Below are 18,913 nucleotides of genomic sequence, written 5' to 3' on the forward strand. Positions count from 1 at the left end.
TGGTTCCATATGAAGTTTAAGGTGGTTTTTTCCAGTTCTGTGAAGTGGCTGTCATAGGTAGCTTGATGGAGATAGTGTTGAATCTATAAATTACTTTGGGCAGTATGGCCATTTTCACAATATTGATTCTTCCTAACCATAAGCATGGAATGTTTTTCCATCTGTTTGTGTCCTCTCTTATTTCCTTGAGCAGTTGTTTGTAGTTCTCCTTGAAGAGATCTTTTACAACCTTTGTTAGCTGTATTCCTAGGTATTTGATTCTCTTTGTAGCAATTGTGAATGATAGTTCATTCTTGATTTGGCTCTCTGCTTGTCTGTTATTGGTGTATAGGAATGCTTGTGATTTCTGCACATTGATTTTGTAACCTGAGACTTTGCTGAAGAAGCTTATCAGTAAAAAGATTTTGGGCTGAGACAATGGGGTCTTCTAAATATACAATCACATCATCTGCAAATAGAGACAATATGACTTCCTTTTTTCCTATTTGAATATCCTTTATTTCTTTTTCTTGCCTGATTGCTCTGGCTAGAACTTCCAATACTCTATTGAATAGGAGTGGTGAGAGAGGGTATCCTTGTCTAGTGCTAGATTTCGAAGAGAATGCTTCCAGTTTTGCCCATTCAGTATGATATTGGCTGTGGGTTTGTCATAAATAGCTTTTATTGTTTTGAGATATGTTCTGTCTATACCTAGTTTATTCAGAGTTTTTACATTAAGGACTGTTGAATTTTGTTGAAGGCCTTCTCTGCACCTATTGAGATGATCATGTGGTTTCTGTCTTTGGTTCTGTTTATGTGGTGAATTATGTTTATAGATTTGAGTATGTTGAACCAGACTTGCATCCCCGGGATGAAGCCTACTTGATCATGGTGATATGCTTTTTGATGTGCTGTTACAATCAGTTTGCCAGTATTTTATTGAAGAATTTTGCTTCTATGTTCATCATGGATATTGGCCTGAAGTTTTCTTTTCATGCTAAGTCTCTGCCAGGTTTTGGTATCAGGATGATGTTGGTCTCATAAAATGATTTGGGAAGGATTCCTTCTTTTTGGATTGTTTGGAATAATTTCAGAAGTGGTACCAGCTCCTCTTTGTATGTCTGGTAGAATTCAGCTGTGAACCCATCTGGACCTGGGCTTTTTTTTGTTGGTAGGCTATTAATTGCTACCTCAACTTTAGACCATGTTATTTGGTCTATTCAGGGTTTTGACTTCTTCCTGGTTTAGGTCTGGGAGGGTGCAAGTGTCCAGGAATTTATCCATTTCTTCTAGGTTTACTGGTTTATGTGCATAGAGTTGTTTGCAGTAATCTCTGATGGTAGTTTGTATTTCTGTGGAATTGGTGGTGATATCCCCTTTTTTGTTTTTTGTTGCATCTATTTGATTCTTCTCTCTTTTTTATTAATCTGGCTAGTGATCCATCTATTTTGTTGATCTTTTCAAAAAACTAGCTCCTGGATTTATTAATTTTTTGAAGAGTTTTTGTGTCTCTCTATCTCTTTCAGTTATGCTCTGATCTTAGTTATTTCTTGTCTTCTGCTAGCTTTTGAGTTTTTTGATCTTGCTCCTCTAGCTCTTTCAATTTTGATGACAGGGTGTCAATTTTAGATCTTTCCTTGATTCTCATATGGGCGTTTATTGCTAAAAATTTTCCTCTAGATACTGCTTTAAATGTGTCCCAGAGATTCTAGTATGTTGTGTCTTCGTTCTTGTTGGTTTTGAAGATCTTTATTTCTGCCTTCATTTCATTGTTTATCCAGTTCACATTCAAAAGCCAATTGTTTGGTTTCCATGAAGTTGTCCAGTTCTGAGTTAGTTTCTTAATCCTGAGTTCTAATTTGATTGCACTGTGGTCTGAAAGACTGTTATGATTTCCCTTCTTTTGCATTTGCTAAGGACTGACTGACTTCCAATTATGTGGTCAGTTTTAGAGGTGTGATGCGGTGCTGAGAAGAATGTATATTCTATGGATTTGGGGTAGAGAGTTCTGTAAATGTCTGTTAGATTTGCTTGGTCCAGATCTGAGTTCAAGTCCTGGATATCCTTGTTAATTTTCTGTCTCTTTGATCTCTCTAATATTGACAGTGGAGTCTAAGTCTCTTTGTAGGCCATTAAGAACTTGCTTTATGTATCTAGGTGCATATATATTTATGTATTGTGTATATTGCTTTATGTATTAGGTGCATATATATTTGGGATCATTAGCTCTTCTTGTGGCATTGATCCTTTTACCATTATGTAATGCCCTTCTTTGTCTCTTTTGATCTTTGTTGGTTTAAAGTCTATTTTATCAGACACTAGAATTGCAACTCTTTTTTTTTTTCTCCTCCATTTGCTTGGTAAATCTTCCTCCATCCCTTTATTTTGAGCCTATGTGTATCCTTGCACATGAGATGGGTTTCCTGGATACAGCACACCAATGGTTTTTGACTTTTGATCCAATTTGCCAGTCTGCGTCTTTTGATTGGGCCTTTAGCTCATTTACATTTAAGGTTAATATTGTTATGTGTGAATTCCATCCTGCCATTTTGATGCTAGCTGGCTGTTTTGCCCATTAGTTGATGCAGTTTCTTCATTGCGTCAATGCTCTTTGCCATTTGGTATGTCTTTGGAGTAGCTGGTACTGGTTGTTTCTTTCTATGTTTAGTGCTTCTTCCAGGAGCTCTTGTAAGGCAGGCCTGGTGATGATGAAATCTCTGAGCAATTGCTCGTTCTTAAAGGATTTTATTTCTCCATCGCTTATGAAGCTTAGTTTGGCTGGATCTGAAATTCTAGGTTGAAAGTTCTTTTCTTGAACTTTCTTAAAGGATGTTGACTATTGGCCCCCACTCTCTTCTGGCTTGTAGGGTTTCTACTGAGAGATCTGCTATGAGTCTGTTGGGCTTCCCTTTGTGGGTAACCTGACCTTTCTCTCTGGCTGCCCATAGCATTTTTTCCTTCATTTAAACCCTGGTGAATCTGATGATTATGTGCCTTGGGGTTGCTCTTCTTGAGGATATCTTTGTGGTGTTCTCTGTATTTCCTGGACTTGAATGTTGGCCTGCCTTGCTAAGTTGGGGAAGTTCTCCTGGATAATATCCTGAAGAGTGTTTTCCAGCTTGGATTCACTCTCTCCATCACATTCAGGTACACCTATCAAACGTCAATTAGGTCTTTTCACATAATCCCATATTTCTTGGAGGCTTTGTTCATTTCTTTTTACTCTTTTTTCTCTAATCTTGCCTTCACATTTTATTTCATTGAGTTGATCTTCAATCTCTGATATCTTTTCTTCTGCTTGGTTGATTGGGCTATTGAAACTTGTGTATGCCTCATGAAATTCTTGTGTGGTATTTTTCAGCTCCATCAAGTCATTTATGTTCTCTAAGCTGTTTATTCTCGTGAGCATTTCATCTAACATTTTTTCAAGGTTCTTAGTTTCTTTGCATTGGGTTAGAACATGTTCTTTTAGCTCAAAGGAGTTTGTTATTACCTACTTTCTGAAGCCTGTTTCTGTCAATTCATCAGACTCATTCTCTATCCAGCTTTGTTCCCTTGCTGGTGAGCAGTTGTGATCCCTTGGAGGAGGAGAGGGGTTCTGATTTTGGATATTTTCATCCTTTTTGCACTTGTTTCTTCCCATCTTTGTGGATTTATCTACCTGTGGTCTTTGTAGTTGGTGACTTTCAGATGGGGGTCTCTGAGTGGACATCCTTTTTGTTGATGATGAAGTTATTTCTTTCTGTTTTTTAGTTTTCCTTCTAACAGGGCCCTCTGCTATAGGACTGCTGGAGGTCCACTCCAGACCCTGCTTGCCTGAGGATCACCTGTGGCAGCCTCTGCGTTCTCGCTGGGAACTGCACTCCAGAGCTGTTCCTATTTGTCCATCTTGAAGAACAGTCATAGCTGTGCTTTTTAACATATGTTTACGGCTGGTCTCAGACTACAATGGCAGAGTTGATTGGCTGTGACAGAGACCATTTTGCCACAAGTTAGTTTCAAAATGAAAAGGTCTGACAACCTTTGGAGTATGTATAAAAGCTGATTGACTCAAATCTCAATTTTAAATGTTCATAAGCTACCCCAATTGGAAAATACAGTTCACCAAAGAAGATATACAGGTAGCAAATAAGCCCATACAGGATGTTCAACATTATTAGTCCTTAGAGTAATGCGCATTAAAACCATAATGATATGAATACATATCCATTATAATGGCTGAAATTTCAAAATTAAAAAAACAGCAATAATAAGATCTTGAGATGCTACAGAACAACAGGAAATGTCATATACCTCTGGTTGGAATGGAAAATCAATTCAAATACCTTGGGAAATAATTCAGCAGGTTTTTTTTTTGGGAAATAATTCAGCAGTTTTTTTTTTTTAATTTTTTATTGCATTTTAGGTTTTGGGGTACATGTGCAGAACATGCAAGACAGTTGCATAGGTACACACATGGCAGTGTGTTTTGCTTCCTTTCTCCCCTTCACCCACATTTGGCATTTCTCCCCAGCTCCCCCCCCCCCGCTGGCCCTCCCCTTTTCCCCCCAATAGAACCCAGTGTTAAGTACTCCCCTCCCTGCGTCCATGTGTTCTCATTTTTCATCACCTGCCTATGAGTGAGAATATGCAGTATTTCATTTTCTGTTCTTGTGTCAGTTTGCTGAGAATGATGTTCTCCGGATTCATCCATGTCCCTACAAACGACACAAACTCATCATTTCTGATTGCTGCATAATATTCCATGGTGTATATGTGCCACATTTTCCCAATCCAGTCTATCATCGATGGGCATTTGGGTTGATTCCAGGTCTTTGCTATTGTAAACAGTGCTGCAATGAACATTCATGTGCATGTGTCCTTATAGAATGATTTATAGTCCTTTGGATATATACCCAGTAATGGGATTGCTGAGTCAAATGGAATTTCTATTTCTAAGGCTTTGAGGAATCACCACACTGTCTTCCACAATGGTTGAACTAATTTACACTCCCACCAACGTCAGCAGTTTCTTAATAAAGGAATACCAAGGGACAGGAAAAGACTTTGATGGATGATCAACATGCTAACTCTCAATTATGGTGACGGTTTCTGATGTCCATGCAACTGCGCATTTTATATATGTGCAGTCTATAGTGTGTCAGTTATACCTCACTGAAACTATCGACTGCTGGAACAATAATCTAAGACACTGGGTGGGACACAGAGAAAGAGAAGGGTAAAAGCGATGCAGGATAAAGCTAGAGGATTCAGATCTCTAACCTTATAGCAATGAGTAGTAGCAGCTGAGTTATAAGCAAAGGAATAACATGATCAGATCCGAATCTTTAAAAACATATCATTATGATTGCAGAGTAGACCATGGTTTTAGGAGGTAGGGTATTAGGGAAAAGAGTTCTAGGATTCCTAAGATTCCTGCAGCATTCCAGGTGGGAAAAAATGGTAACCTGACATTGGGGGAAGGCACAGGAGAGAAACAGAGCCCACAAAAAGACTGGGAGTGCCATTCACACCCAGAAAAGTACAGTGGAGTTATCATAGCTCTTTGGTGTACAGTATACATTTGTTCTCTTTTTACTTTAACACTGAGCATATTTCTGAGATGAGCTTCACTATCATGCATCAGTTCTCAGCAATGTATACACACATTACTGCAGGACACATTAAAAGGCCTTGCATTTATGCAATGGTCCTACTTTTACACTTCATTCTAAGTTGTTCAATCCACAACAAAAAATTCTCATAAGTATAGTCAGACAACTTGCATTCTGAGTCTGTTTCAGATGGTCGCACTGAGTCAGCAAAGTCAGCCCCAGGATGTATTTGGTTTTTGACCTATGAGATAAATAATACTGTTTCACAATGTCCTAGAAAGATTTATAACATGTGCTAAATGTACAGAAGTGGTATTTCTCCACTGTTTTTTTGTATGAGCAAAAACACAGTTACTTCTTAAAGAAACAGATTGTTCTTAGAAGGTACAGTTATCAATGGCTGTTTTTTAATCACTTTTTCTAAGCAAACAGCTTTATAACAAAACATTCTTTTTTTCCACCTTACCTTTTAAATGTTTTTTTTAAATAATATTTTAGATCATTTACTTTTTTTTTTACAATACCTGGTTCTTTTCAGTAGATGTTTTACTTTCAGCCCTGAAAAAAGAAACAATTCCTATTATAAAAATAGCAAAGATGTAAAATATAAAGCATATCTAATACTATTATTTTATCATATAAAATATCTGCATTTGTATTACTTCTGCTATTCATCAAGTGCACAGGTAATTTTTTTACAGTTAATGCAAAATACAGTAATTTTCTACAACGGACATTAAATTATAAACAGAAACACTGACATTAAGGGATAAAGAAATTTACTACACCACAAATAATTAAATTTAGGTCCAGCTTTCTGAGAGTAAAACCAAAAGAAAAAAACATGTTACCTGCATTATGTGATAAAAAGATATACATCAGGTTCTTCTCATTGTTGTCCTTTTCAATAAAAACAGTGTTTACAGGCCCTAAAACCTATTTGGAAAATATTACTCACATTCTTATATAAGAGAAATCCCTTTTTTAATGATGATATGTTAGCTTTTTCTGGACTTACTATGCAGGTACTATGCATCATTCTAAGCACTGTCCGTGTGTCAAACTCATATCATCCTTTTAACAATGTGAGGTTGGTAATACTGTGAGGTTGGTAACATATTAGGTATTTTATAAAGAAAATAGGCACAGAAAGGCCCCATGACTCTCCTCAGCCGATACAGCTGGCCAGTAGCAGACCCAGCACTCAAACCCAAGAATTCTACCTCAAAAATATGTTTCATGAGATGCTGTAAAGGTAACCTTTATTTTCAAGTGTTTTAAAGAGATATGACAGCAGATTAATCCACACTGTCATTCCATTTCTAACTACAACTATAAATAATAATTTCAGAATCTTGCAATTTTTTAAAATAAAAACCTGTATACAGAGGGCCAGTTCGGAAACCTACTTTCAAAAAAACTAAAAATCATTTTTAATGAAATTCATCAATAGGCATTCCTTCATGTATTCACCCATTTATTTGCACATTTAACAAATAAATACTAACTGAGCACACAATACATCCTGATGTCAATGCTGGTCCAGGGAAACATGGTGTTTTGATACTTTAGAACTTTAGAATCCACTGTGGGTCAACTTGATTAAATGTTTTTTAAACTCTATAATCAAGAAGTAATAATCTGTGATAGACTGTCAACAATTAGCTTTTCTAAAGTACTTGAACAAAACCCTCCCCTTCTCCCCAGAAACTAAACAACTCTAAAGTTGATACACCTGACATTTTAGAGTACCTTAGCAAATCATACCTATTCATCAAGGGATGTTAAAATTCTGTTCAGTATGGCCTAAGTGTTCGCATGTTTATAATTTCACAATTTAAAAAAATTTATATATAACAGTTTGAATTTTAGTTCACATTTACATGCTCAGTTAGACTAATGATACATTTCTGAAGCAATGCTGAAAGAACAAACTCTTACCATAAAACTCTATATGAATAAACATTTTAAGGACAATTAGTTGCTAAAAGCCTATAAAAGATAATGAGTCAAGCTTTCAAGCACTGAGACATGCAAACAAAACTAAATCTCATAAACATGCTCTTCTTTCATGATCATTACCAGCATCATACAAACACACTCTCAAAGCTTCTATTTTTAAAGAAAAAAGAAAGAAAAGTCCCTGAATTCCATATTCTTCTTCAGTTATCACCCATTTCTCTACTGTCTTTCCCAGGAAACATTCCCTCAAGGTGTGTCTATGCTTATCCACGATAGTCAGGGTTCCACAGCAATTATTTATTGAAACTGCTCCTTGTCAAAGTCACCAGCCCTCAGAATAATCGGTCTTTCAGCGTTGATATAGTTGAGTATCCTCTAGCTTTGGCAGTCTACACTATTCCATTTCCAGAAAAAGTAACCACTGCAAATGTTCCTTCTCAGAGAAATAAAGAACGTTTAAATTTTACCTCCTTTCATCCTCATCTATTTCACTTAAACCACTGTCATCATCTACTTGCAGCAGACCATGAGTTACTAAATTAGCCTTCTCAAACATTGGTGTAATCACATTATTTTGAGGTCCATTTTTTATTTTCATTTTTCTTTACTTCCTTCATATGTAAGGCAGAACCACAACTTTTAAAAAAATCTGGCCAGGTGCAGTGGCTCACGCCTATAATCCCAGCACTTTGGGAGGTTGAGGCAAGTAGATTATAAGGTCAGGAGATTGACCCATCCTAGCCATGGTGAAACCCCGTCTCAACTAAAATACAAAATCATTAGCCAGGCATGGTGGCATGCACCTGTGGTCCCAGCTACTCAGGAGGCTGAGGCAGGGGAATCACTTGAATCCAGGAGACAGAGGCTGCAGTGAGCCAAGATTGGGCCACTGCACTCCAGCCTGGCAAAAGAGCAAGACTCTGTCTCAAAAAAAAAAAAAAAATCTATAAAAAGCCAATGTTTTATAATAATTCTACTGATAACACATAAAAAACAATTTTGTAAAATTTCAACTCTTCCCTATCTCAATTCATTAATTTTAAAAACACAGTTATAAATTACCAACATAAATAGAAATATATATTTCCTGCCTCAGAAAACAAGTAATATACAATTACAATACAATGTGTCATTTACGAGTTGATATATGAAAAGTTATATTTTAGCACAAGAAAGGCTTTACAGAAGAGGCAAAATAGGAGCTCACCAGGGAAAAATAGAGAAAACGACTCCACTCGGAGAACAGAATGACAGCACAAAGATTAGTCCCATGGAGTCTAGGTGTTTCCTAGGAACTTGCAAAGAAGAGTGTAAAACACAAGGAAACTAAGACTGGAAGATGAATGCTACATCAGACAGCTGGAGCATACAGACAATGACTCTTAGACATGAAACTCGTAATTAGATCTGTTCTATGTTTTGGGTTTTGTTTTTAAATAGAATAATATTTAAACAGTTTAAACAAGGTTTTAAAAATAACAAGTACATATTACATTAAAGAAATCAGGAAAATGTCTTGGGAAGAAAAAAATCTTACCGATAAAATTCTTAAATGTCAGTGTATACAGTTCAAAAATAGCAATATTTTTATTAGTTACAGAAGTTTGTTTGAAAATAATTTGGTAAATTTTCCATATGTTTAGTCTAGTTTTTAGTCTTAACACAGAAAGCTGAATTTGCCAGCAGAAAATTGTAATGACTTTTTAATGAAGTAAACACATGGCATCACTACCGCTGCATGGAACAGAAAGTGAACAACAAAATAGATGAAGGAATAAAGAAAGTGTCACTATCATACAGCTACACACATTAACAAAGAGACAAACATTTACCACTGGAGATTATGTTAGGAGTTTAGCAGAAGCCTCTGAAAATACCAAAAACTGAAACAAAATAATAATTGCTGTTTGCTTTTAACTATGTAGAGAACTCTCTGGTTAAGACTAAGCATCAAAAAAAAAAAAAAAAAAAGAGAGAGAGATCTTGCTGAGACCAATTATTAAACAATTCCTCTTGACCCATACATCCAAATTAATTACATAGTTCTGGAATATGAAATCATTTTCATTTCGATCATAGTTGATGGAAGGCAACTTTTAAATAGAAAACTGCAGTTTAAAGTTGCCTCAGACTTAGGAAAGAACTGACCTGTAGCATGGTAGTAACAAGCAACCACCCACAGCCAGTTCTAAATCCAGTCAATCAATCAACCAGCATCAATGTGGGCCACTTGCTTCTGAAAGACAGGCAATCAAACACAAACTTACTCCAATCCACAAGCCTGGGAGTGCTGACCAACCCACAGCAGCCTCGCTCACATAGCCATGTTTCTCCAGATCATGTCAACCCTCTTATGCCCTGAGAGTCTGCCAATCCTTCAAGTCCCCTCCTCCCACCACCCTTTGTAAGAGCCACAGCTGCTCAGAGTGCCTGATCAGCACAGCTCTCTGGTAGAAAGCAATACATTCCGACCTGGTCTTTTAACTTCAAATACTGAAGGTTCATAATTGCTTGGAAACAATTTTTAAGTCCATTAAATTTACCACCCTTATATTTTTTCTTTATAAATTACCAGCGAAGTTTGTAATTCCTTTGATCCATTTTATCATAAGTAAAACTATCATGATTATTACTAAAACAGTAAATACTGAGTAACCACAATATTGAGCTTTACTCTCTAAATAAAAAACTATTAATATAAAGAATGCAGCCTATTATAAAGAGCTAAAAAAAATCCAAAAAGGCATATAATTGCCAAGCAAAAGTGTTAGAATGAACCCATGTCAAACCTTTTTTTATTTCTTTTCTTTTTTTTTTCTTTTGAGACAGCCTCTCACTCTGTCACCAGGCGCCAGGCTGGAGTGCAGTGGCACAACCTCGGCTCACCACAACCTTTGCCTCCTGGGTTCAAGCAATTCTCCTGCCTCAGCCTCCTGAGTAGCTGGGACTACAGGTGCACACTACCACGCCCAGCTAATTTTTTGGATTTTTAGTAGAAGACGGGGTTTCACCATGTTGGCCAGGATGGTCTCGATCTCTTGACCTCGTGATCCACCCACCTTGGCCTCCCAAAGTGCTGGAATTACAGGCATGATCCACTGTGCCCGGCCTTTCTTTCTTTTTTTTCTTTTTTTTACATGAGATCAGTCTAATGTTTTTAAAATACACCAAAGGGTAAACTTCACTTGCTCATTTAGTAAGTATTTGTTGAGTAGCTACTTATTGCATGCTAGGCCCTTTTCTAGGCACACAGGATATGGTAGTGAACAAAAATCCTTCTCATGAGAGTGAAATAAACACACAATGACAGTAGATAGATTAGGCAAATATATGTTAGAGGGAAAAACTGAAGCAGGAAAACGAAATGTTTACAGGTTTGAGAGGAGAAGTGGTGAGAATTTTAGGATGGCCAGAAAAGTCCTGACTGAGAAAGGGGCTTTTAAGTAGAGAACGGAAGGAATGGAAGGAGAAAGCCAGGAGGCTATCTGAGGAAAAGGCATCCCAGACACAGGGAACTGCCCAGTACAGAGGTATGCCTGGAGTGTTTAAGCAACAGTGATATATAAGGAAGAGCAAGAAGTTCAGTGTGGCTGAAGCAGAGCAAAGGGAGTAAGAAACAGATATTTAAGTTGAGAGAGGGGTATTAGGAGGAACCCTGACACATACTCAGAGTGAAATGGGAGGCAATCAGATGGGTCTGAGCAGAGGAATGACATCATCTGACTTAGGTTTTAAAGACGGCCACTGAGTTAAGGATTGATGAAAAGAAGATTCTTTTAAGAAAACAGAAAGACCAATTAACAGTCTATTACATGCAACTACACAGCAGATGGTGGTGGCCTGGACATGGAAGATACAACTGGCTCCTGGACATATTCTTCAGGTACTCCTGACAAGATCTGCTGACAGATTAGACATGAGGTGTCAGAGAGAGAGCTAAGTCGAGGATGACACTTTGGTTTCTAGCAGAGCAACTGCAAGAGTGCCATGAGTGCAAGTAGGAAAGACTATGTGAGGGTAGGTATGAGAAAGAACACTGGTACCCCAAACTTGGACCTGGTAAGTTTGTGATACCCAACAGTTTGTGATCAACCAAACAGAGATGCCAGGCTAGTATAGAAGTCTGGAATTAAGGAGAGAGATCGAGGCAGGAGACACGCATTTGGAAATCTTAGTACACTCAAGGTAGTAAGCCATGAGAAAGAAGATTGAGGACTGAGCCCTGGGACACATCAATGTGCAAAATGTGGGATATGAGAAGAAACCAAAACATTATGGCAGATGGACTAGAAAGGCAGCAAGAAAAGCCAGGTGAGTGAGGGAGATCCTGAAAGCCAAGTGAAGACACTGCTATGGAGGAGAGAGAGGTTTCCATCAGGTGCGATATTGCTGACAGGTTAAATAAAATGAGGTCTAAGAAACAATGTCTAGATTTGCTGAAGTGAAAATCAGTGGTAAACTTGAGAACAACAATCTTGGAAGAGTGGTGGGAGTGAAAATGACTGGTGTCAGCTCAAGAGTGAATGGACAGGAAATCTGATTCCATGAGTATAAACCATTCTTTCAAGGCCAACATACCTAGGGACATGACGCAGATGACCTGATTTTCTTCTTGTTTAGCTGTACTTTTCAATTCTTATATTACTATGTAGTATATTTTTACCCTTTAAAAGTTTTTAAAATTATGTCTATATGGTATTTTTGCAATGCCAGATCAAGGTATTGAATAAAAAATTCATGAAGTTTAGAACCAAAAGATTGAACTTTTCTAGATGATATCCGCTGATTATCATTGTGCTCATGCTTATACATAAAGATCAAGGAAGACTAAAAGTTTCAGAAGAAGTATTTCTTGCTTGATAAAAATCATCCAACTCTAGAAGTTGTTATACTCATCAAATATAAATAAACAATAGTCAAAATATGGAATTCTATTAACAGGAATAAAAGGGGACAAATGCAGAAAACAATCTTATTTTGTAAACCAAATTTGTTGAAATTATATGAAGCCACTGTTGAAAAATACAGTGTGCTGCCTACTGAAATATATTATCTTTTAAAAGGAAGGATAATGGCATGCATGTAGGGCACCTTTAAAAAGAGGATTCACTGGCCGGGTGCGGTGGCTCATTCCTATAATCCCAGCACTTTGGGAGGCCGAGGTGGGTAGATCACGAGGTCAAGAGATCCAGACCATCCTGGTCAACAAGGTGAAATCCCGTCTCTACTGAAAATACAAATATTAGCTGCACATGGTGGTGCACACCTGTAGTCCCCGCTACTCGGGAGGCTGAGGCAGAAGAATTGCCTGAACCCAGGAGACTGAGGTTGCGGTGAGCCAAGATCACACCACTGCACTCCAGTCTGGGTAACAAGAGCAAAAAACTCCGTCTCAAAAAAAAAAAAAAGAGGACTCACTGCATAAGAGCACCTTGGTTTTAGCACAAGGGTCAGCAAATTGGCGCTTGTGGGCCAAATCCAGACCGCTGCCCGTTTTCACGAGGAAATTTCCTTGAAACTTTACAGCCGCACTTACTCACTTTATAATCCACAAAGCCTGCAATATTTACTAACTGGCTCTTTACAAAAAGGGCTGCCTAACTCTTGGTTCAGTACGTCTAAGATCCTCTGATGTATTTTAGCAAGTTTTACCCGATATACTGAAACGCTTATGTGGAATATGAATCCCTTTGTGCAATCCCTTGGCAATATACAGATTAATTTGAGGGTCTGGTATTTTAGCACTCACACACTGAGAACAAAAACCAAAAATTTAATAACTAGCAGTTCTGTTGCTAACAAGGTACACTGTCAGTGCAGCATGTAGCTAGCTTCCTTTTGTAACTAAGCAGATTATTATGAGAATTTCAGCAAAACTGGCTTAAGATGTGTCACCAAACTGAATGCACACTTTGTGAAATAATCAGGACACTCTAGATCTAACACCTTCGTTTATTAAAATGACTGCATACTACATGATTTTCTAGGTATGATAATTGTACTATTTCCTTATTGCTAAGGATTTAGCCTATCTCCCAACTTTTTGATATTACCATGCTATAATAAATATCTTTATACATAAGTACATATGTAACACATATAAATAACCTTAATGTACATATGTCATACTTACTATATATTTACCCATTCGCCTGCTGTATATTATATACTTCATGTAATAAATGTCCTTAACGCATATGTGTATGTGTTTACACAAGTAATATTTTCCTCTGGGCTCTCATCCCAAAGGAGAAGCCATTAAAAGAGTGACGTGTTTGGAATTCTGATGCATGCTACTGAACTACCCTGCAAAAGGAGTTCCCAATTTCATTTAACAACCGTATGAAAATGCCTTTTTCCTCATATTTCCCAATGCTTCCTATTTTTTTAAACAAAAAATATGATTGGAAAACTGGCATCTCATTGTTAATTTGCATTTTTCTGATAACCAAAAAAGGCTAATATCCTAGTAAAAGCATAAAATTCGTTCATCATGAATATTAGCCAAAATTAGAATTCATTTCCTAGCACATAATTGTCTCTCTCTTTTTTTTTTATGGAGTTTTGCTTTTGTTGCCCAGGCTGGAGTGCAATGGCGCAATCTTGGCTCACTGCAACCTCCACCTTCTGGGTTCAAGTGATGCTCCTGCCTCAGCCTCCCGAGTAGCTGGGATTACAGGTATGCACCACCACACTCAGCTAATTTTGTATTTTTATTAGAGATGGGGTTTCTCTGTGTTGGTCAGGCTGCTCTCAAACTCCCAACCTCAGGTGATTCGTCCACCTCAGCCTCCCAAAATGCTGGGATTCCAGGCCTGAACTACCACACCCGTCCAGTTGTCTCCTGTTAAGTGTTGCTGTACCTGTCATGCACTTCATTCTCCTTCCTAGGAAACGGCTGATTAAGTCCATCATCATCACTGCCAGCAGCGGCACCACCAGTTAGGCTTCCAGATAATTCCGTGTTATTACTTGTGTGCTGCTTCATTTCTTCTTCGACCTTGAGTGAGAGTTTGATGTTAAGGATGATTGTTATTACTTTATTCAATACAAAGAATTTTGTTCTGTTTTCATTGATTTCATCACTTGACTCAGTTTACTTATCATAATTTTAGTCATTAAAATACTTTGTGCTTACTTTAATTTTATCATATCTAAAACTATAATAGAATTATAATTATTATAATTGTATCATCAACAGTTTTGTAAAGTCAGCTTTATTTCTGCTTCAATCAATGAGACAGAATTTTCCAAAATTTCAACAAGTGCCCTTCTTAATTTTGTGCTTTTATTCCCAACCACCCTTCACCATGTATTATGAATTTTTACCTCATTTGACTGGCACAAAGACATAAATAAGAAGACAAAGACACAAAGCATGTCTTCTTCTGTCTTTACCACTTGGCTTCAACATTAGCAGCCAGACTGAGAGGATGTGACACTGTAGGGCTTCAGGAACAGAAAGGAAGCTTTCTCTTTTCTGCACTAAGCTATTCTTTTCCCCCATTAACTTTTGTCATTTTTTTTTCATTTGAATCCTGGGATGTCAAAGCTCACTGAAATACAAGTCTGCCTCAACACAAAAAGCAGAGTGAAACTGCTAAGCTGCTAGTGTGGAATTACGGAAATGAGATGCTTCCCGAATTTCACATTCAACAGCCATAAAAGTTTGTGGCTGGAGGATATATAGTATAAGAATCTACTTTAGCCCACTATCTATTGATAACTGGAACAAAGCCAAAAAAGATTTGGGCTATCTTAAATTACTAAAGCAAAGCAAACAGTATTAAACCAGAAATTTAGATTTAATTTAAATGTTTACACACCTGTGGCTGCTTATTTTCACATCCTTTAAGTCTTCCTTCCTCTTCCTCCGAGGGCAGCTCCAAGTCTTGTTCTTCTGCAAAATCCAAATGTTTAGTTAAACGACTTAGAAGTTAGATAAAAGAGAGAGTCTTTACAAAAATAGATTCTAAATTATGTTTCATTTTAAGACGGAGTCTCACTCTGTCACCCAGGCTAGAGTGCAGTGGCACGATATTGGCTCACTGCAACCTCCGCCTCCTGGGTTCAAGCAATTCTCCTGCCTCAGCCTCCTGAGTAACTGGGATTATAGGTGCATGCCACCACTCTTGGGTAATATTTGTATTTTTGGTATAGATGGGGTTTCACCATGTTGGTCAGGCTGGTCTTGAACTCCTGACCTCATAATCTACCTGCCTCAGTCTCCCAAAGTGCTGGGATTATAGGCGTGACCACAGAAACAGTCCCACATCCTGATGTCTCCCATAAACACACTATGTATTCAGGGCTTATTATATTTTATATGTTCTATGCTTGCAATTCATTGAGATAAGTTTAATTAACTACCATCTCTCACTTTTCTACATTTTTTTTTAAAGCAGACAAGTTAGGACAAACATTTTATTATTAAAATAAACACTTTTGTATAAAAGCATTACAGATCAACAGCTGTATTTACACTTACAGATTCAAGGTCCAATCACACATCAAACACTGATTGGGTCAGCAATGGTTTACTCATGCAAGTAAATTGGACACACAAACACTTAGATTCCTCCTCTACCAAATAACCTGATTAATGCAAAGAGGCAGGGGAATACCGACACGGGAAACCTGTCCAGAAACTAGACTGGCAGAGATGTCAGGTTAACAAACTACTGAAAGTTACATCTCCAAAAAGGCACTTCTCATTCTTACAAAAGTGCTTAAAATCTAAACTTGAACCCTGAGCCTAGGTTTATAAATTTTCAAGAAACTGTAAAGAACCACAGACCAGTTTTTAATATCAAGTTTCCAAGCAAAATTGTCCAAGAATTTATTTGCAGTACCTTACATGTAAACTGAAATAAACTTGGCAAACTACAATCATACTAAAGTTTTATACCAAAAATTCAAATCGGCCTACTGGTAATTTCCAGATAGCTTTTCTATCACAATTTTAAGTATTACTTGCCCACCAACCTTTGGATCATGATTGGGTAAGCTAGACGCACCACTTACCCTTCAGGCACCAGAAATTAAGTCTCAACTGTGACAACAACTTGTAACATAAGCACAATACATGGGTTTGAGAGGCATCTGAAGTAATGTACTCCAATCTGCAGTAATCACCTAATTTCTCCACATGGTTTTAAGACTTCTGTGCCTTGATTCTATTAAAAATTTCAACTAGTATGAATGCTATATCATACTTGTTTTTATGTAAACAAGTTAGAAGGCTGTTCTCTGAAATTCTCTAGTTAGTTAATTCTATTACTGTGTTTCTAAGTGCTTAGCTTTTATGAGGGTTATTTCAACACCAAGTAAATAAAATACGCTTTCATAAAACTATAAAGGAAATTACAAAACTAAGTGGCTAGAGGGGACCACTGGAAATGGAGGGCGATGCTATGAGGTGGGGGTTGGGAGCAGAGAAGAAACTGCAGGAAGGCAAAGTGTAACTAGTAATATACCTTCCGTGATGCTCCAGAAACAAGTCGACTGAGATTACCTTGATTGGAGTTTCTTATAAAACAGGCTGATCATCAAGACCCTTGACTCAGGTTTCAGTGAAAAAATTGGAAACTTTAACAAGAAAGATTTGAGAAGCAGAAGGCAGGTCGTGAGTTTTCCAGATATTATGCTTGCATTTCAAATTCCTGTTTCAGACTTTTCAAGTAGGCATGCACATTCCCAAAGCCATGATATTTGGCTAAATACACAAGGACCCCAGTTGCACGCCATCCATCTCGCTGCCGGCAGAAACTGCACTTGCAGACTCTTCGACAAGGTGGGCAATGCCAGTTCGGATCCAGCAGAGCATTCCTGACCTCTTCACCAAAACAGTTTCGATGGCAGGGGCCACAGAACTGTCCTCAAACGCCACAGCAGTCTGGGTTTCTGCAGTTTCTTCTGGTATCAAGTCTTCCGACGGTGTTGATGACAAGTGGAGCCCAGTGAACGGTCATATATCTTCTCTCCAGAGTTGCTGCAGATGTTCTCCAAATCTTCCTCTAATTTCTTCCACTGGGCGAATTACATGTGGAAGGGTCAGGGATGACCTGGAGCTACGACTTCTGGGCATGTCATCTTCGTTCATGTAGCTGTCCATGGTCTTCCTCTTTCTCACCAACATGTACTTATCCTCTTCCTCCTCCATGGGTAGGGTGTCAACGGACCCGATGATCCAGGACCTTGACCTGGTAAGAGGATGAGCTCTCCGTTCAGGGTTCCTCCTGGATGCAACACCTGGGAATCTACGCCTTCGAGGTCTCCTGGATTGTGAGTTGGAGCCTCGGAGGGAATGTCTTCCAGGGAACGGGCCAGGGAAGCTTTCTAATTCAGACATGAGTTTTGCAAGCATTGCTTTGTTTCGCTTTACATTTAAAGCCCCTTTCTCCAAAAAATTCATCCCACTTTCATCTTCTGAATCGGAGTTGGAATCAGTCACAGAATTCTCGGAGGACTGTGGGAGCTCTGTTTTTTGTTGGTTGCTCCTCTGGTACTTCGAGCTGGAAACTCCATCGCCACCCTGAGAGGTCCAGAGTGCCTGCACTGGCTGCGGGTCCTACAGCCTTCCCGAACTGACTGCAGCCTCGTGTTTGCAAAATTATCAGAAGGAAAGCTGTCACAACCGTCATCAGAGGATGATGAGGTTTCCATGGAAATTAACTTCACAGTATCTGAATTTCTTTAAGTTCTTTACTCTGAGATCCTTCTGCAGCACGCCATGAGCGTCCATGCTGGCGGTGGGTGCCCAGGCCCGTACGTGGAGCGGAAAGAGCGAAGTAGCCTTGCACTCAGCGGTCCCACAGCAGGAGGAACAGCAGCCGCACGGCAGGCAGACAGGGCGCGCCGACCCCACTTTTCTATGTTTTTACGTTTACTATTACTTACTTTGATTCACCCAACAGTCTCTATTACATATTTTGCTTTCCATTAAGATTCTCCATGGATATAAATTTTTTATAAACAGAATTTATGTCTAACCATTTTAAACTCAAATATACATGACAGCATCGTGTGTATGTATTCTAGATTCTTTGTTACCTTCTTTGCTCTCTTTGTTTTCTGGCAGCTGTGACTAGCACACGTCATGGAGAGTATTATTCCCTGAGAGAAGTTCAACTCCAATGTTCATCTTTTCTTGTTCTATTAATAAAAAACAGACTCACAGGATTTACAAAAAGTCATAATAAATATACTTTAAAAACTATTTTAATTATAATAACTTAGTCTTTCCCGAATGTACCACTATCTTCAGCATTTACTTTCAAATACTTGGATAAACTTCATACATTTCTATGCAAAATGAGAGCCTTAAGGGACCTAATTGTTCCCATATAAAAACAGGATTAGTCTAGGACCACATTAGA

The 18,913-nt window shown here is 38.1% G+C and overlaps 1 protein-coding gene and 1 pseudogene across 15 annotated transcripts in view; both read right to left on the reverse strand.

The window, feature by feature from the left end:
* LOC100387117 (coiled-coil domain-containing protein 144A) overlaps positions 1-18,913 on the reverse strand; it is a 106,336-nt gene that overhangs the window by 62,301 nt on the left and 25,122 nt on the right. For 3 of the 15 annotated variants that reach the window (XM_078374438.1, XM_078374439.1, XM_078374434.1), the window contains exons 8-11: positions 15,362-15,435; positions 14,399-14,535; positions 8,743-8,823; positions 6,098-6,131 (exon numbers count right to left, since the gene is read on the reverse strand). In XM_078374438.1, the coding sequence (XP_078230564.1) occupies positions 6,098-6,131; positions 8,743-8,823; positions 14,399-14,535; positions 15,362-15,435 (326 nt within the window). Of the gene's footprint in view, positions 1-4,352; positions 5,815-6,097; positions 6,132-8,736; positions 8,831-9,098; positions 9,772-14,398; positions 14,536-15,361; positions 15,436-18,913 lie in introns of those variants that run through there. The other 12 variants (XM_078374436.1, XM_078374433.1, XM_078374440.1 and 9 more) reach the window with 10 other exon arrangements.
* On the reverse strand, positions 17,046-18,416 carry LOC144582693 (cell division cycle-associated protein 7 pseudogene; annotated as a pseudogene).

Source organism: Callithrix jacchus, chromosome 5 (genome assembly GCF_049354715.1).
Source record: "Callithrix jacchus isolate 240 chromosome 5, calJac240_pri, whole genome shotgun sequence".
Taxonomy (NCBI): Eukaryota; Metazoa; Chordata; class Mammalia; order Primates; family Cebidae; genus Callithrix; species Callithrix jacchus.